This window comes from Plectrocnemia conspersa, unplaced genomic scaffold (assembly GCF_051122295.1).
Source record: "Plectrocnemia conspersa isolate PC_06_02 unplaced genomic scaffold, ASM5112229v1 ptg000010l, whole genome shotgun sequence".
Taxonomy (NCBI): Eukaryota; Metazoa; Arthropoda; class Insecta; order Trichoptera; family Polycentropodidae; genus Plectrocnemia; species Plectrocnemia conspersa.
In genome coordinates, this window is record NW_028277174.1 from 9157137 (window position 1) to 9180924 (window position 23788).

The 23788-nt window shown below is 29.6% G+C and overlaps 1 protein-coding gene across 1 annotated transcript in view; it reads right to left on the reverse strand.

Annotated features, from left to right (window-relative positions):
• The window catches only part of LOC148230562 (uncharacterized), a 243250-nt gene that overhangs the window by 188353 nt on the left and 31109 nt on the right, over positions 1-23788 (reverse strand). The window contains exon 2 of the mRNA XM_088194636.1: positions 8716-9701. Within this exon, the coding sequence (XP_088050762.1) occupies positions 8716-9092 (377 nt within the window). The 5' untranslated portion in view covers positions 9093-9701. The remainder of the gene's footprint in view (positions 1-8715; positions 9702-23788) is intronic.

The following is a 23788-nucleotide window of genomic DNA, read 5'->3' on the forward strand; positions in this document are numbered from 1 at the left end:
ATGCAGTGTTTTGGCTTGACTGTCACAGTGTCACATCGCACAAAATGTTTTTATGCCTTAAAATATAATCAGTCCAGATGGCCATTCATACAATCAAAGAGCAGAAGAGCAATAATAATATATAATAATGTCCAGAGCGCATCCTTTTCAAACAAAAAGTAGTTTTTAATGGTACGAGTGAGTAATCAATATCTTATAATGGATGTGCTATTATGTGATCCGTGCAATATTTTCAATTATCGCAATTAAATTCAATTGTTTGGTCACGGAATCTCTCTTCCCTTTTACTGCGGCTACTTTATTTTTATTTTGAGCCTTTTGCTCTCACTTTTTGTTTGTTCAAAATGGTCGTTAAAATATCTTCTAAATTATAATAAATTATGCAGATGGCTGAAGCCTTCACAGTGCAATCGATATTGTAGTTTGGTGGTTGCAAATCATAGCCTATTTGTATGCATTCTAGCCTTTGCAATGTTCTGTACGTGCTAATTGCTTGATTAAGCTTACGTGTCGTTAAGTGGCGGTCACTTTCAAACATGTTCTTGATTTAACTCGCTATTATGAGTCGTTCGGTGCAAAATACAATTTTACTTATGCCACTTTTTGCATGTTAAATCAAAATATTAAATCATCACTGTCCAATAAAATGGCTATTTTTTATTTATTTATAAAATAAACAAATAAATTTTATATATCGTCTATATAATATTATTAAATTAACAAATCGATTTTTTTTAACACCATAAAGCGTTGCCCACTTTCAATTTGGTTACACACATTGCTTACCAAATCACCGAAATCACAATATATAGTGGTATTTTAATATTCAGATTTGGGTAAAAATCCATTCTTTATTCATAAAGGCTTTCAGTTTTATTGACGCAACGTCCTTACTAATTGTCCATTTGTATTCAGCGAACGACCCTTGTATCTCATAAATTTGCAGATCAATTGAGCGTCGGTCGTAAGGTTTCATTTCCATCTGTTCCACGGTCATCTTAAAGCATAATTGTTTCCAGCATAACGAGGCGCCTTTTAATTGTCCCAGATTTTCCGCCTCATAAACACTACACAATTTGCAACATTAAAAAAACGAGAAAAGCCCCTAGTTTTTACAGCAGGTAAAATATTTCTTACAATAAATATAAAAAAATTCATAACACGCATTATCTAGGATTTTTTTATTACAATTATTTTATTTAATTTATTTTTAATTAATATTCAGTTAATCAAACTAAGATAATTTTACAAAGTCTAAGCTTCACTTCCAACTGTGCTTAATTTATTATTTAAACCATATAAGTAGTAAGGAAATACGAGTCCGAGCGACATGAAGCAATAAACAATGCATATATTATACATTGGCTCTGTATTACCACTTATATTATTAGTTTTAAAAAATATCAATAATATTATCGGTTTAATAATATAACGTTAAGGTCATATATACTTTGCTTCATTTTAATATATCAAATATGTATACTTATATTTCTTTTATTTTTGTATTATTATGAACTATTAATGATGTCTATATAATATAGATGATATATAAGTATACATAGATATAATCAATGAAGTCTACGCCACACATTAATGACACGCGAGTAATCCACCTAATAAATTACGCACTATAAATCTGCGTCATTCTGAGATAAATAGATTCCGTTAAATGTTGAAACGTAATGTACGAGCCTTTAAAAGTACCGGGTACTCTTAATTTTATTTATTCAGTAGCTTTTGTACTCTGCTTCGCTCGTGTTTTGCTTTCTGTTGTATACTACACTTCAACACTTCACCGCGGTAGATGTTTTTTTAGTTATTTTAAACTGCTAAAACAAACATGTGTTTTCAATGCTCTTTTATGACATAGAAAGAGGTTCATGTCCAATATTAATTCCTGACACATTGAGCTATTATCTCAGGTGATGAATTAAAACAGCTTAAAGCGATTTAAAGGATTATCTAACTTTCGTTTCCGACCGTTTTGAAAAAAAACTACAAATTCATAGATTTTTTTACTAATCAAACATGTGATGTATATTATTATTTATGAAAAATAATATAAATTAAATAGCCGCCTTTGGATCTTTTGCAGCAAGCGATCCTTTTTCGTACATTTCGAGCGGTATCTCGGCTATAACTTGGCGGATATTGGTTTTTAGGTGCTCAAAAGTTTAGGGTTTATTGGCGTAACACGATTATTAGCGTAACTTTACAAAAAAATCCAATGGCGTCAAGTCACATGATCTTGGCGGCCATTTGACGTCACAAAACAGGAAATAATGCGACGTGGGAAATTTTCACACAAAACATCTAAAGTTGCACTCGACGTGTGGCAAGTTGCGCCATCTTGTTAAAACCAAATGTCTTTTACAGAAATATATTTTCTTGATTAATTTAAAAAAAGAATATAGCGCTCTTCATTGACTATTACTGTCCGGCCTTTATCCTTTTCAAAAGAGTAAGGCACAATGACGCCGCCTGACCACAATGCATACAAAACACTTTTATCAGTCACTTTTAAGCATATAATAGTATCTTCGTTCCAAATGCGACAATTTTGTTGTCTCATTAGAGAATATTTTTTTTATTTTTTTGAAAAATTAGCGTCAACTTTCTGCTGCCCAAAAGCTGCAAACGCCGATGATTCGATAATTTTAGGTCTTCAGCCACACTTTCACTTAATAGAATGATTCGATAAAATATAAAATTGTAAACAAAATATTGTACTTTAAAATTACTTCGCGGAATATGTTAATTTGAATATAAGCTAACTTTTTTCAATGACTGGAATCGAATTATTTATTTATTTTATATAATTACGAAATATTATTTATTGTATTTTAATTATTAAAATTAAGGCTTAATAGACCGAGTTAAAGGCTTTTCGGCAGCAGGAACAGTTAAAATTCGGACTGATTTAAAGTTAAAACAATTAATCCACTGTTTTTTTAAATCTAAATATATAATCTTGATACTTTTTACCATTTTTTTATATTATGTGTGTATAAACCTGTATTCATTATTTACGTAATTTTAGATTCTATATAACTTTACGAATATATAAAAATGTTCTAAAATTTTGTCGTTTACTATTCTATATACAAATACTTAAAAATAACGAATATTTGTGAGCTCTACTAGTCATATATTATTATTTTTTATTATATTATAAATTGATAAATGGATCTTATCAAATCACTTGAAGCTAAAATTGTTGGCGATATATTAAATATATTTTTCTGATAAGAAAAAATCGAGTTTCAAGTTATAATTAAATGTATTTGATTAAAGTCAAAAGTTAAATATATATTTCATCTACTACCAGCATTTTTAAATATATTTTAATTTATTTTGTCACTGAAATTATCTATAAAAAAAAATGTTACTGAATTATTTTTTAAATATAAAAAATAAAAAAGGTCAAAAATGAATTTTAATTCTTTATATGTGTCACATTAATAAAAAATATTTATATACTACATTATAAAAAACTAGTTACATCAAATATTTTTTTTATTCTTATCTTAAATAAAAATTTATCATTTTTTTTCACACTAATAATTTTAATTGATTTAAAATAACTATTAATTAGTTATTTTAATTAAATTATAAAAAGATTCGATCTCCATGATTAATTAGAATATTGCATATTTTTAATGTGACTAAGACTAGAATCCGTTTCGCGTATTTTTATCCCCATTAGCCATTACACGTCTTACTCGCGGGAGTAACCCTTCGATTTCCGCGTTATTTTTGGGCAAGATTAACTTTTACCCGGGCTTTTCACCCCGAGTGGAGACTTCAGAGGAGAGAGTAAAAACCCGACACTGGACCGAAAGTGGGTCAAGCACTCGCCGAGGGGATAAATCGTTTACGTATGAAAAGGGAAATAAACGCGGGCCGACGCGACGTTGGTAAAGGGCGGATCCCGCGGGTTTTTTTTATATTTTCATATAGAAGAAAAGGAAGAAGGGATTTTATTTGGGTACGAAATATAATAAATAAAAAATCAGATATGCACACTGCGCCTACTGAATTAATTTTGCGCGCGCATAAATTTGAATAAGGCACAATGTACTGATATTTTATGGTAAGTAAATTTAGACATTATAATGAAAAATGTTTTCTTTTAATTTTTATGATTTTTCTTTGTTCTTAGATTGTTTTATTATATATTATATTTCACCCGTTTGTTTCTCTTTATTCTAGCGCAAAAGCAACTTACGTAAACCATTAACAACTAAAACTCGAGAGAGAATTCTCAGTCAATGAGGAAATTTAATTTTAACTTAGCTTAGATCAAATTTCTTTGGTTCAATCCAGCAATTAAATACAATAATTGTATTAATCACAATATCTCAGTTGTAATCCTGAATATAGAAAGTCGTTTAAATTTAACCCACACATAACGTTTTTATACAGAGGTGTAAATTAATATAAAACTATTCCAAAGACAAATCACAAAAATAAAATAAAATTTGGTAGCATAGAGATTCACTTCCTTTTCTGAACTAAAATCATAGTTTATCTAAAGATAAATCATGATTTAAATTCAATGCATCACTACTTTACTATAAAATAATGTAGATATTTTTATTTCCAATACTAATTTTTTTTAATATAATTTTACTAGCGAGGTTCTAGTTATTTGTCTTAAAATAAAATTAAGGCATACAAAATATTTTTTTTTGATAAGTAATAATATATAAATATTTTAATAAACCTGCTCTATTTAAATTGCTGAAAAAGTTAAGCATAGTATTTAATAATTATGCTCTGAGGATGGGCCTTTAATATATGTTTCAAGACTCCAATTGTGCAAATAACTCAAGACTATGAGTTATTTTTTTATACATGGGGTCACTGTGATTCATTAATGACGCAAATTAATTAAAATAATTAATTTTAATATCTGTGAAGCGTTATTATCGTAGATATTGCTTCTCAAAACTGCGAAAACAATATATTAAAATTTTAAAATGCGTTTATACAATAAATGTACAAATAGAACGCGGTAAAAGTTTTAGACATATTTAAAAAAAATGTTTTATCGACTATTGCGAGTAAAAAATACGGTAATATTCACAATTTGTGTAGCAATATTCGTGCCTCACCTTTATGTAAAATAAACATTTCAAAAGGTCGCTTTTAAAAAACCTATACATATTTTATTGTTTCTCAATTGATCCGGGGTAGTTGCGCATTTACTATGTGGAGCCGCCACTGAGTATCATATATATATATATATATATGTTTTGTCCTTTCTCTTCCTTTTCGAGTGTACTTAACATTGTTTCAACTGAATCCAAATATAGGCGGTTAATAATTAAATACTCATTCCCCGGCATATATGAACATTTTTCATCATTTTTAAAACAATACGCACTTTTTAAATTAGACACTTGCCCACGGCGCCGCGAATGAATTACGAGGTCGTAAAATTTTCAGTCATTAAACATTACCATTGGCCGCTCCACAAAAGTAACAACATACAAAAAGGCCCCGCTAAATGTCCAAGTCGGAAATACCGAATTTGTTCTCAAACTCGGCGCTTGGTGTATTGTGTAACAATCGGTTTATCTGCACATGTGTATTTATACATAGGTTACACTGCGAGTTTCAGTGTTTCTGCGTGGATTTTGTATAATTAAAGCAGGTGAAGGGTTTCGGTCGCCACGGGAATGATACTAACTCCGCTCCAAGGCCTAATTAGGTCAAAGGTGAGAGTCAGAGTTGAAATTGATAATCAAATATACTAGGCACTTGAACCACTCAATATAATGACGTATTGCTAGTTGCAATAGTTAAAATATCGTATATATGATATTACCTAAGTTGTGATATATGTATATATTACAGTTAATTTTTATTCCCAGTAAAATATATTTTCAGTATACAGTGAAATCTCAGTATAGTGAAACTCGCGGGAGCGAAGAAAAATTTTTTTTACTGAATATTTATATTAATTTTGAGTAGTGACTTTTTATATTATTGAAATTATTTTAATCTAAAAATAAAGGCAGTTTTGTAAAGTAGACTTATTGATATGTTAAGATAAAGAAATGCACACTACATTATTACTTATTTTTTTAACTCAAAACCACTAATAATATATATATATATATATTTTAGAAACAATTTTTCCAAAACACATACGCTCATAAGACTTGCAATATAGTTAAGGTCAGTGTGAGCTTATTTATACATATTTAAATTGCAATTTTTGTGACAGTATATAATTCTTAAGCATCCTGTGTATGTTTGTTAGCAAAATCCGATGTGTCAATTTTTTGCAAAATGGCGACAAGTATAAAAACTCAATCACTCATAACTCAGTAGGTTTGAATTTTAACGAAAAGATCGCTACACATAAAACGTTTAAAAGCCTAAACTACATCCAAATAAAATATAATAAAAATAGTTTTTTGCTTCAAAACAAGCGATGTATCAGTTCGATCGGACCCCCATACGAGCTATTTTGAGACTTTCAGAAGAGTTAACGTTCTTAATTGCTTGGTTTTAAAGATTAAGAATTAAATTTATAGTATCGTATAGAACTACTAAGCACCCCCTATACGTTTTGTATGAAAAAAATAAATATTTTTTTTACAAAATGGCGGCCAATGTAAAAATTAAAAGTGTCATAACTCTGCAAAATGAAATCCTACTAAAAAATGACGTATTCAAAAAGTGTTTAGAAGCTTGATTTGCATTTAAAAGTAATTTTTAATTATTTTTTTAATAAAAACCGAGTCTTACGGTAAATTTACCGGGCCCCCGTTACTTAGGTTTCAAAGAAAAACATTCCACAGAGACTGCATTACAAGTATTGATAAATGATTAACTGCTGGTGCAGGAGCAGTTTTCTTGGATTTCAAGAGAGCTTTCGAAACAATCGACAGAATTATAATGTACAATAAATTATAGATTATAAGTTTAAGTGAAATAGTTGGGTTGATAATTATTTAAAAAAGAGAAAGTATGAAGTTAAAATAAATTATGCTTATTGCAAATAAAAAATAAAACTGTTTTTCTTATACCATATTCTATGGAAATAATATTATCGAATCTAAGAACAGTTTCGTGTATCCTTCTATCTGCATCTACATATATACTTTTATAATTTAACTGTTGGTTCATACCCAGCAAGCAACCCTTCATAATATACATCTCTACCTTTCTGCACTTTATGTTGGCTAGCTATTAATTTCCATATACATACATAGATGGATGTTGCATATCAAGTTCGTATTTTAATTGCTGGTGAGCTACCTTTGCATGATTGTATGTATGATTTGATAAAAGTTCTAAAGAGGAGTTCATCTTCCAATTTCTCATCTGTTTTGACTACCAACATATATATGTATATGTATCATCAAACCAGTTAAGTAAACTTTAAAGTTCTTGTGGCAATGCAGCGGTTAAAACGTCCATATATCTATTGATTTTGTTCAAAGGTGAAAATTCAAGGGTAATAATCATTTTAGATTTTAGTGTGAAATCTGGATTAGTGTCACATAAATGTAAATTTTGAGATAAATGAAAAAAGTATATTTTTAATTAAACATCAGGGCATATGTCCGTCATAGCGATATGCGCAGCTTGTTTAAAATCTCAGACTATTGAAGTAATCTTAAATTGAGATAAATCTGAAAAAAAAGACTGGAAGCATCGACAAACCACGTATCAGATGTTACTAAATGCTTTCCCAAAGATTAAGATCTGCTATCGCACAATAAAAAAAAAATCCACTCCTGTTTGAGGAACATATATTTTATAACAAGCATATCAAACTCGATTTGCATCACGGGCCACATATGCTAATATTTAAAAATTACCAAAATAAATCGACATTTAATATAATAATAAATAATTAAGTATAAAACCCTGGAATTCCAACTTACGAAATATAAGAATATGTTAACTAAGATAACGTATAATGCCAATAGAAAAAGCAACGAAAAGAAAATTATGATTTCATTTCAAGCCATTATAAATTAAAGCCAACGAAGTTCAATATGGAAATAATATTAGAGTTATCTATTACTATTTTTATAATATTATCTAATAAATTTTTATGATCAATAATGATACATTTGGCGCTATTCTCATTTAGTTCGTGTAAATTATTTTTTAATGACTTTTTTTATAATTTAGATAATATGGAATCAGATACAGAAATAATTAATGAGGAGAATACTAATCATTTCATTATATGATGCTGACATACGCGCGTATGTATTAAATTATCACTAAAAACATATTGTATTTCTGGAAATAATTAAATAAAAGAAATCTAAGCCGAGATCTCAGATCGAAATTAAATCGCATTATAAATAAGTCACGGATTTTTTTAATATATAATTTAAGATCAAGATCTTCTAGCCTGAAAAAAAAGTAAATTCGTGATTGAGCAATAAAATTTTAGGACAACTAAAATTGTGAAAAAATATGGACAAAAGTCCTACTATATATGGGCTTAGATTTCCTGTACAAAATCACTCATCATGGGCCGTACAATAAACGCTACACTTTATTTTGGATACAGGCATATAAATTTGTTGGTCAATGAGAGAATAGTTTTCCGTCGACCGACCTTAAGAGTCAGCTGATCCGGTCTCTACCAGAACAGAATTTTACTTTTTCTACAATAATAAGAAATTTAAATACGATAAAATACCGCTCGATAATTAAATAAAATAATAGACTAACCTTTCGTTCTCAGGAAGTTCGACAAAGAAGGGCTGCAGGGTCACGTTCCTCAGTGCCTGTCCATACTCGCCGGCCATCAGCGCGGCCGATATGTTAGCCAAGGTCTTGTTGAAGGCCCTCAGCACCACTTGGTTGCTGTAGGGCATTGCGATACCGACGAATATTTCCACCCTTCCGGCCTCCAGAGACATCTTCCCGCTGGACCTTCCGCTGCTCCCGAAGTAGCTGGACCGCAGCCTCCGGTGCTGCACGGTGCCGTTCCATGGCCGACCGTCTTCCTTCCCACCGGAATCTCTCGGTTCGCAACGATGCGGTATTGCCACGAGCAAGATTACCAGAAACACGTTGACTGCATATCTGAGGCGATTCGTCATCATCTTCTTTTGCTCATGTGTGCGGAAAAGGAGTCGAAAACACAACAACGAGCCAGACAGACACAACAACAACAACAGCAGCGGGAGGGTCAGCAAAAAAAGACAGGTGAGAGAAATGAAATTGGGTGTTCCTGTTACATGCTACATCCGAGGCATTTCCATCTTGAGGCGTTCAGACGCTTCAGGTGCTTCAGGTGTATGTATCGCGTTATCTTGTATAGATCTATGGACTTGATCAATATTTCTTTCATCTTGCATCGGTTCCATCCAAAGATATTTACATTTATTTATTGCTTTTATAACAACAAAAACTATTTTTATTTTATTTTTATTTTTTTAATATACAAGTCGTTTTTTTCTGCTCTTGTAATGCGTGAAAGTTTTGTTGTTCATCAAAGTGCCAGTGCGTGAACAACGATCATTTGATTAGACACAAAAGTTATTATAATACTCGTATATACATATATTAATTTTAGACGTATTTTAAAATCACATATCGATTTGTGCACTGAACGCTTGATTATAATTAATTTTATATTGTTTATATTTACATTTGCTAAATTCGTTTATTGAGCAACTATTTCATTATCGTCTTTGATTCGTCTCAGTAATCTGCAACAATTAAAAAAATAACATTAATATTTGATATTATACACACAAATCGCTAAATAGAGCTGCTTTCTATTATTCGTTTTTAACAGTGAAGAGATGAAACCAATCGAAATTCCTTGGCAAATGCAAGTTCTAATCTATTCCGACAAGTTTACTAATCGTGTAGAAAGTTCTGAAAGGCATAAATTCTGTGGCCCTCTTCAACAAGTTTAAACACACCGAATAGTGACACCAGAGCCGATTTCAGAAGTTGCAAAACATACCTGTACTTAGATAGTTTACCATATATGCTAGATATTTATACTTTTAATTTTAATTAAAATTGCTGCATGAGATTAATTCTCATGTATTTAAAGAATATATATTAACGGTTTTTATTTGACTTTGCCTGTCGCATAATGATGTAACGAGCGACAATTTATTGCAACGCGTTTTGCTGTTTATTCCTTTTATATAATACATAATCAACAATAAAGTGATTGAGTGGCATTGAAAAGGTCTATTATAAATTTTGCAGAAATTGTCCGTTTGATTTCCTATTCGTAATGAAATTGAGTTCGAAAATCGAATGAAGTTGCCGAGAGCTTTTTGATCGCTAGCGAGCTTTTAATGCCGAGCCTTTTCTAAGTTAATCTTTTTAACTTATAATATTGTGCTAATAAAAAAATATATATTTTAATAGACTATTGAACTGACCATGCGGTTTCAAAATAAAACTCATATCTAAATAAGTACACATCGTATGTGTAACTCATACATACATAGTACAAGTATATGAACTTTACCCACGTGATGAAATGTAAAAATTCCAAAACCCATATTGTATATGAATATGCGCAATCTTTACAACATACAATATGAGAGTATAAATATTTCACCGTCTACGATATGAGTGCGCTCAAAATTATTTATTAATACTCGTTTTTCCTCGCGGCAGGATTTTCTCGTCCCTTTCTTTCGCTTTTTTTCAGCGAATATTTTAATAATTTTGTTGTTGTTGCCTTTTTGTATACACTCCGTCGTTCTCGGTATTCTGCCTATTTTCTTTATTTTTGCTTTTTTTGACGTTTTTATATTGAGCAAGGGTTGAGTGGCGAGATAAGGGTGACCGTCAGAGGGTCTCGAGCTTAAATGATATTGGTCGGATTCTGTTTTCATTGTGATTTATTTATTTTGAGAAAGTGTGGATAATTGTCTATGAAAAATATATACATTTCTTACAATAATAATATTTTATGTTAATCTATTACTATATAAGGTCCTAAAAACTTAAAAGTCACCAAAACTTGTATGCGTAAAATGGCAAATAATCTAAAATGTTCGTTTGACTGTTGGATCAAAATTTTGAAGCAATGCTTTTATATTATACATTAATCTTCTTAATGTTTTACAGTTATATATATTTATTTATTTGTTAAAAGTATATTTTAATAGAACAACCTGTATATTTTTGAAGCACATCTCATCTCCTTAACGATACGCGTTATAAGTTACAAGAAGCAAACCTTATCCCTACCGGCTCGTGACTCGGAACCTATACGTTCCGGTTCGGAACCGAGCTTTTTTACCCGTCGGCGACTACTTGGTATTCAAGAATAAATCTCCACTATCTGCACGGCGAAAAGCGTCTAACAAATGGTAAATCAGGGCATCGCTGCTGCAAAAAAAGCGTAGGCACTAGTCTCTCTCTTCTCCTTTAAGACGGGGTACGCTCGTACTATGCCCGGGTGCCCCGATTAGCATTCAACCTAGTTTTATCTCTCAGAGGTGGAATATTCAATAGATTCAGCCGACGATGACGTCAGATATGAGCTTTTCTATTTTCGTTTCTGAAGAGAGAAAAACACATGTAAAGGTTTCCAAATGGGACGAGATCTAAATGTCTATTGAATTTGCCCGCGCGTGCAAAGGCATCACCTTGTTGTGTTTGAGAGTTCCGCGTTTCGCATACAAAACTAAGAACAAAATTGATTGTCAAGGAGAAAGGTGAGAATAAACGATTTTGCTAAAAAGTGAATATAAAAGTATTTAAATGAAGCGTTGATAATATTAAAGTGCAACAAAAAAATTTTTGAGGTCATTGAAATATTTTAAATAAGGTGAAAATAAGCCATTGTCATATTTTTCTATATATTTTTACACATCATAAATTAAAAGTACACTTAAATAATCATAAATATTTTTCGATTTTTTTTTAATGAAACTACTGATGTTTGAGCGCGGACAAATGGGCGTGCGTCAAAAGAGCGCTGCCTTATAAGCGCTGCGTCATAAGAGCGTTTACCAAAGTAGCGCTGTAACAAAATAGCGTGCGTCAAATGCGCAGACAGCCATATGAGCGTTTGACAAAAGAGAGCACGTCATAAGAGCGCAAAAATACTTGGAGAAAATCAAGTAATGAATATTTTAGGAACTAGGTATACAAAATATATGTAAATTGTGAGAAATTTCAAAAAATAAAAATTCACGAGATATATGTGGTAAAATTAGTGTTTTATGTGCCAGAGCGTAATGACGATTAAAATAATTAGTCAATGAAAACATTATTATTTATTAATTATTACATACATTCAAAAGTTTGGCTTCCCATCCCCATACGTACGATATACATATATTTTTACTAAAATGAAACGCTGATTTTGAATTTATCATTACATTTGTTCTGTAATGTTTCATTAAATTGACAAATAATTATCAACTCGACTTGGCAGGTATACAAAGGTCGTCCGACCTTTTTTTTCATTTATTTTAGACAACTACATTTTATCGTGAAAGTCGAAAACAAACACAATATAAATTTTAAGAGCTAAGTGTAAGATAAAAAAAAATAATCTGAAAATAAATGTGATTGCAAAGGGGTATACCATTAATTTTGCTAAATTCATTTTAATCATATATTTATCAAAAAGGAAGTTACCTATGATTTTTTAAATACCTAATTGTAACACTTAACAAAAAAAATTCACCGCTGTCAGGTGCATAACAATGCATGACATTGGTGAATGACACGGACGATACGCAATTGTTTAAAATTATTTTTACGATATTAAAACTAAAGTAGTAATTGGTGAATCAGTATGATTTTTTTTAGATACTTTTTTAATCTGATATTTAGTTTTAATGTGTTATTCCTAGAGACTTTAATTTTTCGCGATTACGATAAAAGTATTTTTTTGTGAATTTCGTGCTTTGTCCATTTCAAAAAGGGTAGTATTTATACAAATAGAACAGTTAGAAAAAATAGTAATCTGTCTAATATTCTAATATTTTGTCCGGGTCCTTGCCTTTTTACCTGGTTATCGATATCATATTTTTTCCCTTATGTTACATATTTGTTAAGCTCCAAAAACTTTTTGGCGGCACGCACATTTAGAAACTGTTATAGATTAAATTGTTATCTATAAAGAAGATTAATCCTTATAGATAGTTGTAAGTCATTCGTGGTATTTTTTTTATACTTTTCAAAGACGCAACGAAACTTTTTGCGAACGATTTCAGTCAAAATTCAAAAGTATACTGAGCGCTATTATATTTATATATAACTAGCCTATTTAGCTTTAAATATATAACTGTAAAATGCAATTTTTGTGAATTACTAAAGTTTATTCTCACACTAATTTCCAAGGCTCAAAACATAAAACAATTTCGCGATAAGGGCCAAATCCACGATAAACATTTATCAGCGCTATTTCTTGGTTATTATATTTATATATAACTACCTTATCCAGTTTAAAATAGATAACGGTAAAATATGCGATTTTTGGAAATTCCAAAAGATTGTTCTCACAGTAATTTATAAGTCGCAAAATATAAAAAAATCGCGTAAAGGGCAAATTCCACGATAAACACTTATCAGCGCTAGTTCTGTAATATTATATTTATATATAACTATCCTATCTAATTTAAAATAGATAACTGTAAAATATCCGATTTTTGGAAATTCCAAAAGTTTGTTCTCACAGTAGTTTCCAAGGCTCAAAACATAAAAAAAATTCGCGTAAGGGCCCACTATAAACATTTATCAGGTAGGTATTTATAATAAAATTACCGACTTAAGCCTAAGTGTTTTATGATATCGGGTAACTCTCTTAAATTCTTGAATAAAAAAATCAAACTGTTTAAGTGATATTTTATGATTAAATATGCACAAATGATAAGTAAATATTTACATATATCTTATGTATGTATAATATATTTTGTTTAGACCAAATAATGTTTTCATCTTTCAATTCTTATCTAAAAAATATTACTTATATTTTCGTATGTACGTATATTTATATATATATATATATATATATATATATATATATATATATATATATATATATATATATATATATATATATATATATATATTTAATATGTATTAAATTATGTTAATAATTTAATTAATTATAAGTTCATGATTTGCATCACATTTATTTGTAATGCATTTTTATTGTATCGCCCAAAAGACCATCGCCCATTTTGACCGATTGAATTGTCTCTATAGTATGTATGTATACTAAACACAATAATTCATTAAAATACTAAATTAACCTAAATTTTCGATATACAAACATATGTCATATGTGTATGATTAATGATAGATTAATGTTCTTACAGTTTAATATATAAAACAATAATCGTTTAATTAACTGAAATATATTATATAATATTCGTACTCAGTCGTTATTCGAGATAGAGTGTAGTCGTATAAAATATATACCCAAAAACCAACCAACTGTTTATCGTCAAATAGCAAAAAAAGGTATGGCGTCAAATAGCAAAAAAAAAGTCTATACCTGCCCTAAACTTTATGCATTCATTGCAGGTAGAGTAGGTATATATTTGTCAATTTAATGAAACACTACCGAACAAATCTAATGATAGATTTAAAATCAGCTTTTCATTTTAGTGCAAAATATATATATAATATATCGTACGTATGGGGATGGGAAGCCATACTTTCGAATGTACGTAATAATTAATAAATAATAATGTTTTCATTGACTAGTCATTTTAATCGTCATTACGCTCTGGCACATAAAATACTAATTTTACCGCCTATATCTTGTGAATTTTAATTCTTTGTGAATTTCTCACAATTTACTTATATTTTATATACCTAATTCCTAAAATATTCATTACTTGATATTCTCCAAGTATTTTTGCGCTCTTATGACGTGCGCTCTTTTTTAAAGCGCTCATATGACTCTCTGCGCATTTGACGCACGCTATTTTGTTACAGCGCTACTTTGGTCAACGCTCTTATGACGCAGCGCTTATAATGCAGCGCTTATATGACGGCGCTCATTTGACGCACGCTCTTTTGACCGGCTGCCGTTTCATCAAATGCTCGGTTGGCCATTTTTGATAGATATTCTGATGAGAGAATAGTTGATAAAGTTAAAATCAGTGCCAGTAGTTATAAAAACATTACAAGTGTATCAGTGACGACAGATGTGACACCCAATATTGTTGGGGGGAAATTGGGATTTGTGAAATTGTTTATGAAAGCTATTGGACGTCCACTTGTTTATTTTGATTACATTATCGATCAGCAGATGTTGTGTGCTAAAGCAAAATTCAGAAAATGAAATGATTTATTTTTAGTTGAAATAGAAATAGTGAATTTAATAGCTGCCAGAAAAAGTCGATTTAACCTACAGTAATGTTATATAATGTGTGGTGACTGAGCCGAAATAGAGTAGTTAAACGATTTATGGAGTGCTTTGTAAAAATGTATGTATTTCTTAAGGATTAGAATCTGGAAAACTATCCTCGGCCCAATTATTATAAATTATGTGTTTTATAAATCTCTCTATTCATATATAAATAAACTGAACTTAAAATTGCAAGGTTTTGCAAAAGTTTTGACGTTATCTTTGGATACATATTGGACGTAGATATTTTCGTAGAGTAAAAAGTATTTCAAGAAAGCAAGCGCAACTGTATAAAATGAAATAGACCAGTTCAGCGGAAGATCAATTTAGTACCTGGAACATACAAACAAAATAATTAAGTATCTGGATGTAATACTTTACAGCACTTTAGAACTAAATAGATGCAAATTGCTGATTTGGAGATGCAGTTTTTAAAATTTCAAGAAAACATCTGAGTATGTCGACTTGAGATCCAAACTTTAAAATCTAAAAAAAATGTTTAGAGAATGAAAAAAGTGCTACTTTAGAACCGATTACCGGGCACCTTAAGCATTTTTCAAACGTGTGTGATCACCACAAATATAATTATATAATAATCACTAATTTCGATTTAGCAAAAGTGATACAAATTTAATCCATATATAATTCAAATCCAGGTCTCTTAGAAATTAGTCACCCACTATATATCTGTAAACCAACAGCTTGTTGTCTAATGACTCACTGGTTTTCTAAACTAACTTTCATGTAGGAAAATTTAAGTTGCATAATGCTGTTTTTTTTTAGATCTTGTGAATTAACAGCCACTTCAAAAGGCAAACTAGATTAAAAGTTTCGTACTATACATAAAAATAGACTGAGCAAATTTATTCAGTTTCAATAAAAGTTTCAAAAATTATAGACCTTTCCTAGTATGTTTTTTCTTCGCATACGACCCTCTATCCAAACTACGCAAAAAACCTTTCTTTCAAAAACCAATCCGACCCTTCAGTCCCTAGAAATTTTCAATTATGCTCCCGCCGAATCGAATGAGTCCCCGTAAGTGTGACCGCGGCCCCTCAAGGGGGCAACTCTGACCCGCTGAATATTAAACGCGGACCCCGGATTGTTTTTATTTACTCTCCGCCTCTCCTTTCTTCTCCACTACCCGATCGCAGATTTTCATTATATATTTTGCCTGCCCTCCGCCCACCTCCGCCCCTGCCGTCATTTGGACCTCTCAATGCGGAAATTTGTATATTAAATGGCGGCCTCTGGTTGAGGGGAAGTCATCCCGCATTTTAATGTTTTATTGAATTTTTACGTCGCGAATTCCAAATTATTCACGATGGTAAAGGTCTCGTTAAATTTGGCGCTAAATTAAAAATTATATTTTCAAAAATATCTTTATGGACTGCAATATCATTTACACAGACAGGGTGTTTATAAATAAACTGGTGTTGAGTAAATATTATTTTTAAATTAATATTCATATTAATAACGTTGAAATTCATTACATATAATACATAAAATTATTCTTTGCAATCGACTGATAATTTTTCCATTGCAATAGATTTAAATTGAGTTTTGCTAATTTAGGTTTATAAAAAAGGTTCCCAGATAATTAAATACATATATGAAAATATCGTAAACTCATTTTATTTAAATAAGTAGTAATTTTGTATGTATTTTTACTAGTATAAATATAATTTAATTATCTCAGCCAGTTAAAATGTACTAAGCAATTACTTTACAATTTCACTGTTTAATATCAGTAAAATTATATTGACTCACAAAAATTTACGAAATTGCTACGTCACATTGGTAAGCGGATTCTACAAAATTTAAAATAAATTTAACCTAACTTAATCGAATTAAGCTAATTATAGTTATAAAACTATAGTTATTTGTTAAACTTTAATGAAAGTCGACTTGGGTTTCGTTAGTTTGTTTAGGTTAGGTATGGGTTTAAACAGCAAATAAAAGTTTTGCAGGTCTAAATGAACTTTTTACAGCAGCGTTTCAATAGCACGTGTTAATTTAATTATATGTTCACAAGAAATATATTAAAAAGATTTATTTCAAAGAAATACACTTAAAAATATTCATTAATATAATCCTATATATCATTGAAGTGAAATACTATTGTTGTATTTTTAAAAAACAGAATGTTTACGCATCGCCCAATCGCTTATAAAGCGTTATAATTATAATATGTTTTTATTTAAATTATTTGATATTTTTACATGTGTATATAAATAGAGTTAAATAAACAAAAATATGACTTTAATAATTCAACCTATTTTAAAACTATTAAAAAAATAATAAATATTTTTGGGGGGACCTAGACGGCTTAAGCGTTTATTTATAATTTATATAATGAAAAAGTTTTTAATATTTCAATTGTAAGTAAAAAAGTTCTAAATGTGGCCGTACAGTTGATTCGGCATAGCTTTACTATGTGCGATTTCGAAGCCAGAAGAGAAGTAGTAGTGCTGTAATTAATTCCCTGAAGAAATTAATAAAGTATGGTAAAGTTCTGACATATATACAATCCTTTGAAAAGTACCTTAATCCTTTGAAAAGTACCTCTATTTTACCGGGGATTTGTTTGCGATGTTGTAAATTTGGCAAAAGTGCTTAAACTCAGGAATATGCAATTCGGGGATGCACGCTACCTGCTCAGCATCGATATCCAGGACTGACCATTTTTTTGTGGGGTGCAAATTGTTAAGCACTGTAAATGTAAGCTGACTTATTATATTTGTTGGACATAAAATTATTAATTTTATGACCCTTTATGAAGTCTTGCATAGCTTGTTGTCCCGTTATTTTTTAACTATAGCTATTTCATAATAGAGCTTCTTATAATAATAATTTCTCTATTTTTATTTTTTTATTAGCCATTTTATATTGCATTTATACAAAATATATTTAGAATTTACATGGGCAATAAATTTGCTTTTAAAGTTACCGTGCTTATCTTACAAAATACCAACATTATTTGTTGGATATTTATTTAAAAAATAATTTTACAAAATATTAAACAGTATTATAAGCTAGCGATCGACATTAACGGTAGTACAATAAATTACGAATTTCATCATATGAGGACCACCCGCCAGTTATAGAGAGAAAATGCTTTGTTACACATCAAAAACGTGATAATAAAAATGATATTAGTCTTTACGATTCACTGAAAATTGTCGACATTAAATTTAAAGGAATTACTATTAATAAATAAATCGTCAACAACGTTCATTCGATTCCATTGAATAAACAGATATGATCTAAATTATTTTAGATTAAAATTTTATTTTACATGAGTTGAAGTAATTGAAAAGAAGCAATAAATATATTTTTCATCGCTGAATATTTTTATCTTAGCCTTACTTTTCTTATATAAATACTTAACACTAATAAAAGCTATTCTGAACTCAGAGACCCTCTTTATTTATTTACAAACAAGCTTTTGCCAATCATAATTAATTAAGGGAGCGTTAAGCTCAAGGTAAGCGTAAAATTAAATAAATTTATTAATTTATCATCGCTTTTTCGACCACTTCAGTAAACTTTGCAAGTATAGATTAAACGTTTACCAAAAAAAAATACTCTTTCATCCATCAAACGATATTAAAAAAAATTGCTACATACAACCGCGATACCGACGTCTTTGAGAGCTTTTTTTTACCCGCCCTCTAATTTACGGTCGCCGCGATCTTCAACGAAGGGAATGATAATAATAAAAAATCTCCCTTCAAGGGAAATTTCATCTCATAGTTAACATTGTGCGTTCGCCTAATTTCCCAACCATTTTTCCAATGGCGTCATTAGAATTTCCATATCGCGAAACCCTCCGTTCAAAGTGTAGGGTCGCAACCGGAGGTCACACGTTCAAAATATGAAAATCGACCCTAACGACGCCTTTAACAACCTAAACGAAATTATTCTCAGACAAAAAATAATATTTTTGACCTGGAAGCTTAAAACATTGCCCTTTTAGCCGAACGAATCGGTGTGCGGAAGTAATTCTTTGAAAACAAAAACGAAAAGTTTCATGCATTGCTCAAGAAAAACTTATTATTGAAAAACTTAACATGAAAATATATAATATAATATTTGTTGATGGAATAATAAATTAATACATTGTGTGATATAATAATAAATATGTACATATATTAAAGGTTATTTAATAATATTATTATAAGAATGAAGATAACATCTATAATTTATATTTCACACGTAAACAAATATTTTTAGTCGTAAACGTTTGTTTATATTGTATACTGAAAGGCTGTAATGTAAATAAATATACAAAATTTAGCTAATTCTTTTATGCATTTAGCTAATACAATGAAAAGAAAGATAACAATAAAAATACACTATTAATAGCGAGAGTGGATTGTGAGTAGAGATAAACTACAAAAAATATCATAGTGCTAAATTTTTTTCCCCTGTTCCCTTTCTTAGATATAATACAAATTGATAGTATTATAATATAAAAACATATATTCAAAACGTAATTTAAAATAAGGTATATTATCCTATTATTATTCTAATTTGTTTTATATAACAATAATATACAGATACTTTGAACATTAAATTATTAAATATAGGGCAATAGAAATGAGTTATTTTTTACTCGGTTGTCAAAATCTCAGTTCTTACTAGAGTCTGTGAAATGTTACAGAGCGTAGCCATAGCCTAAACAGTGTGTGTTTAAAATATCCGTGTCAATACCTAATATTGATTTATGTTTGAGAGCAGAAACTGTTTATGGTAATGTCAAAAATGAATTTATCAATCAATATGCATTAAAATGGTGTCAATAATTTTTAGTACGAAGAAGTAATAAAGCTCATGAGTATAAACGATAAACTCACTTAAAAAAATGTTTTAAATATATTTTAAAGTCTATAAACTTGATTAAAAAATTAAGAAGTGTCCATAACCGTTATTTATTATACAGTTATTGTAATGTAAAGCTATTATTATAAAGAAAAAGAAACATTAGAATAGTTTAAATCATTCCACCAAATGTATTGAGTTACATAATAGCTATTTATAAAAAATATTAATAAATTCTAGTATGTGATTAAAAATATAAAAAAGGTGATATGCGAATATCCCATTTTTTAGAAGGTAGAGGCATATTAAATTTAAAGATAAAAAGATAAAATAAATCTGATTATATTTTATATTAATGTAAAATATTCATTTAAAATATATTTACTTAATAATCGTCACAAAGGCACGTTCTATGTGCGAGACGTTTCAGCATCTTCTTGAAACCATTGTCATTAATTATTCTAAAGCCGGCGCTATAAAGTTAGCCAATATTTCTGAATATCTGTCCTAATTGACCATTAGCGCACGGCATTAAACTCGGTTTAAAACTGCCAATGTCTGAACGATTAACACTTCAACGACATAATTCCATTCTTGTTTTGCAAATATTTATATCAGTACATTATACGTGATTTTTAATGTATATATAATATTTGTTTATTTAATGTAAACTCCGTTTTCTATATAATAATATATTTATTTTTATTTATTTGAAAATCACTGACGTTACGCCAATTCAGGTCACGGTACATTATTTTCGATTCGTTGAACACACACAGCTAACATCTAGGAAAACTGAGAAAATTTTTAGAAAAAAAAATACGGAGATTCAATCGTTCAAAGGCTCACGCCCTTATTCCCATATTCGATAATAATAATTTTTCCTTTATACAATGTTTTTTTACACTGATTGTTTTGGAGGCACCTTGTAAGTTCTAATATACAACGGTGATTTGGCTCGTACATTCCACAAATTATACAGGATGCTACGAAACCGTAACACAATACCAAGAATGAAAGGAGAGTGATAGAGGCGAATGCTACAAGCTTTAATTTATTACAGCCGTTGTCGAACGTAACGTATTCAACGAGAAAATTCTAATTTCCCAGTTTTCCCAGCCAACATGAACAGTACGTCTATATTTCCTTTTAACGGGGAATACTCGCTCGTCAGCTGGAATGATTGGTTTAAATTTAAAGTATCTTATTTTTCTACGTAAATGACTAGACCCCAAAACATCTAATGAATAAATTCCTAATACTAATTTCAATAAATACTCTTGAAAAAAATATATAATAATATTTAGAACAATCAATTACAAACTTAATATAATACTTAAAAAATAAATTAATAATTATTTTGTATTTTACTATGCCTAAATAAAAAAAGTTAATCAAATATTATCAATATCATAGTTTACTTTAATGAACATGCATTTTATTTGCTTTCTCAACAATAATGACTATGTAATTGTAATTTTTTATTGCGCACTATAAACACACACACACCGTTACATAAAATTTATTTCACCATAAAAGCTCTCTATACGTGCTACGTTTAATATGTTCAGTGTGCTTTGAAAGCTCTGAAACGTTCCATAAATATTCAAAAATGTTCGACGATCGCAAAAATAAATAAACAAACGTCACTTTCCAAAGTTATAAATCGTTTCACCATCCATAGATAACGGTCATTATTAAACCTCATTCATTGGCTTTGACTTTAACGCATTATTACCGAAGCTGATAAATCATTCTACGGTTTCAGGTCATCTTTTGAACGACGAGCTTAGCTTTTTGCTCGTCACTTGTCTGAAATCGAACCTACGTTATTGAGCTGTCTGTTCTAGACGAGCTGGAAGAGCTTTCGCGTTCGTTTGGATGTAGAAAAAAAAACACAAGAGCGTCTTTGGATTTATTACAGCAATAAATGTTGGAGAGCGTTGCAAAAGGGAAAACTGTGTGAGGAAAATCGTCGACATTGTATCACTTTCGGTCGAACAGAAATCGCACAGTGGTGATGTATTGAGAGAAGGAGAACTCGATTTGTTTTGAAGAGTGGGCTTGGAAGTAATCTTGTATTTATTTTTCGCAATCTATATAAAGCAACAAAGCCTTTTTTGTAGCTTTAGCTTGATTATTCACAGTTTTTGTTTAACATAAGCGAGTTTATTAAATATTTTACTTGTAATAAAAAAATGTTAAAGAGAACAGTATAAGAGAGATAGTTTAAACATAGATTAAGGCTAAAATATGTTGATATTGAAATTTACCAAAAATATCATTGTTACATATTTTATTATATTTTTTTAAATATTACTGTTTAAATATAAACTAAAAAAATTGAAAGAGTTGTAATAAAAAAATATTTAAACTTCACTACTATCATTGAGTGTAAAGTCTCAAATAAATAGAGTAGATGTTTAAAACTACAAACGTGAAAGCCGTGTGTTATAACAACTTTTTTTGGGGGAAAAGTACTGTGTAATCTTCGTTTATGGAATAAATAAATATCAGATAGATATATAAAATAGAACGGAAAATTATATTTGTAATGCATGCTTTTGATCTCTATCATGTACTATTAAATAATATCAATCTTTTGACCTAATATATGATACTGTGAGTGTTTAAACTACCTGATAATATGTCATTCCAAATGTAATGTCACCACAATTCAAAAAGATCTCAAAACTAAGCGTTATTAATTAATTAGGAAAAAAAATAAAGACCACCTTTTGAGTTAAATTAAAGCTTTGTAGTTTTATTAGCCATGTAAATACACACTTGTACTGTTAATACAACTGATATCTATCTTTATTTTTCTACCTCTCTTGCTAGAATAGGACCACACTTAGCAAAGGTGTTGTTGCTTCTAAACAATTGGGTAAAGGGTAAATTGGAATATTAGGTGGTAAATGGTGCTAATGTAATTTAGATATTCGATTATATTGCCGAGATAAGTCGTAAGTAAAATTTTATGTAGCAGTAAGATACGGTTCAAGTATTTTAAATAAATTATAACATACTAAATTAGTAATTAAAAATAAGCAATACATAGAAAAAACAGTCAACTATTACATATGCCTACTGTTACAGTGAATCCTCAACTTCTCGAAAAAAATATTTTCAATTTAGCTGCGCTTTATTTTATTGCGCAACTGTTTATATAAACTAATATATAGAATTCCTAACAAGATAGCAGATCTAAAATAAAATAAAAAGAGCTTATTAAAAATTAATAAATCACTCATATATCATGACTAGAAAAATCTTAAGGCCATGTTTTATAGTAGCTAATGATACACTTGGAAAAGCTGCTGCAGATAACAAAATCAAACCACTTTTTATTTACAAATATCTTTAAAGCATTATATGAAAATCTAATCATGGATGACATACATATTTTTTAAATACTAATTTTATCATAATTTTATAAAAAAAGGTAGAAAAATATTGAAAATATTATAACCTACCTTTCAATATTTTATTGTTAGTTGATTAAAATTGTTATAATGTACTTTTTCCGTAAATAACTCCCTTTATTCAATCAATGTATCAAGCTGTAATATATACATTTAAAATGGATGACCTACGGACCACATTTAGGCAAGCAGT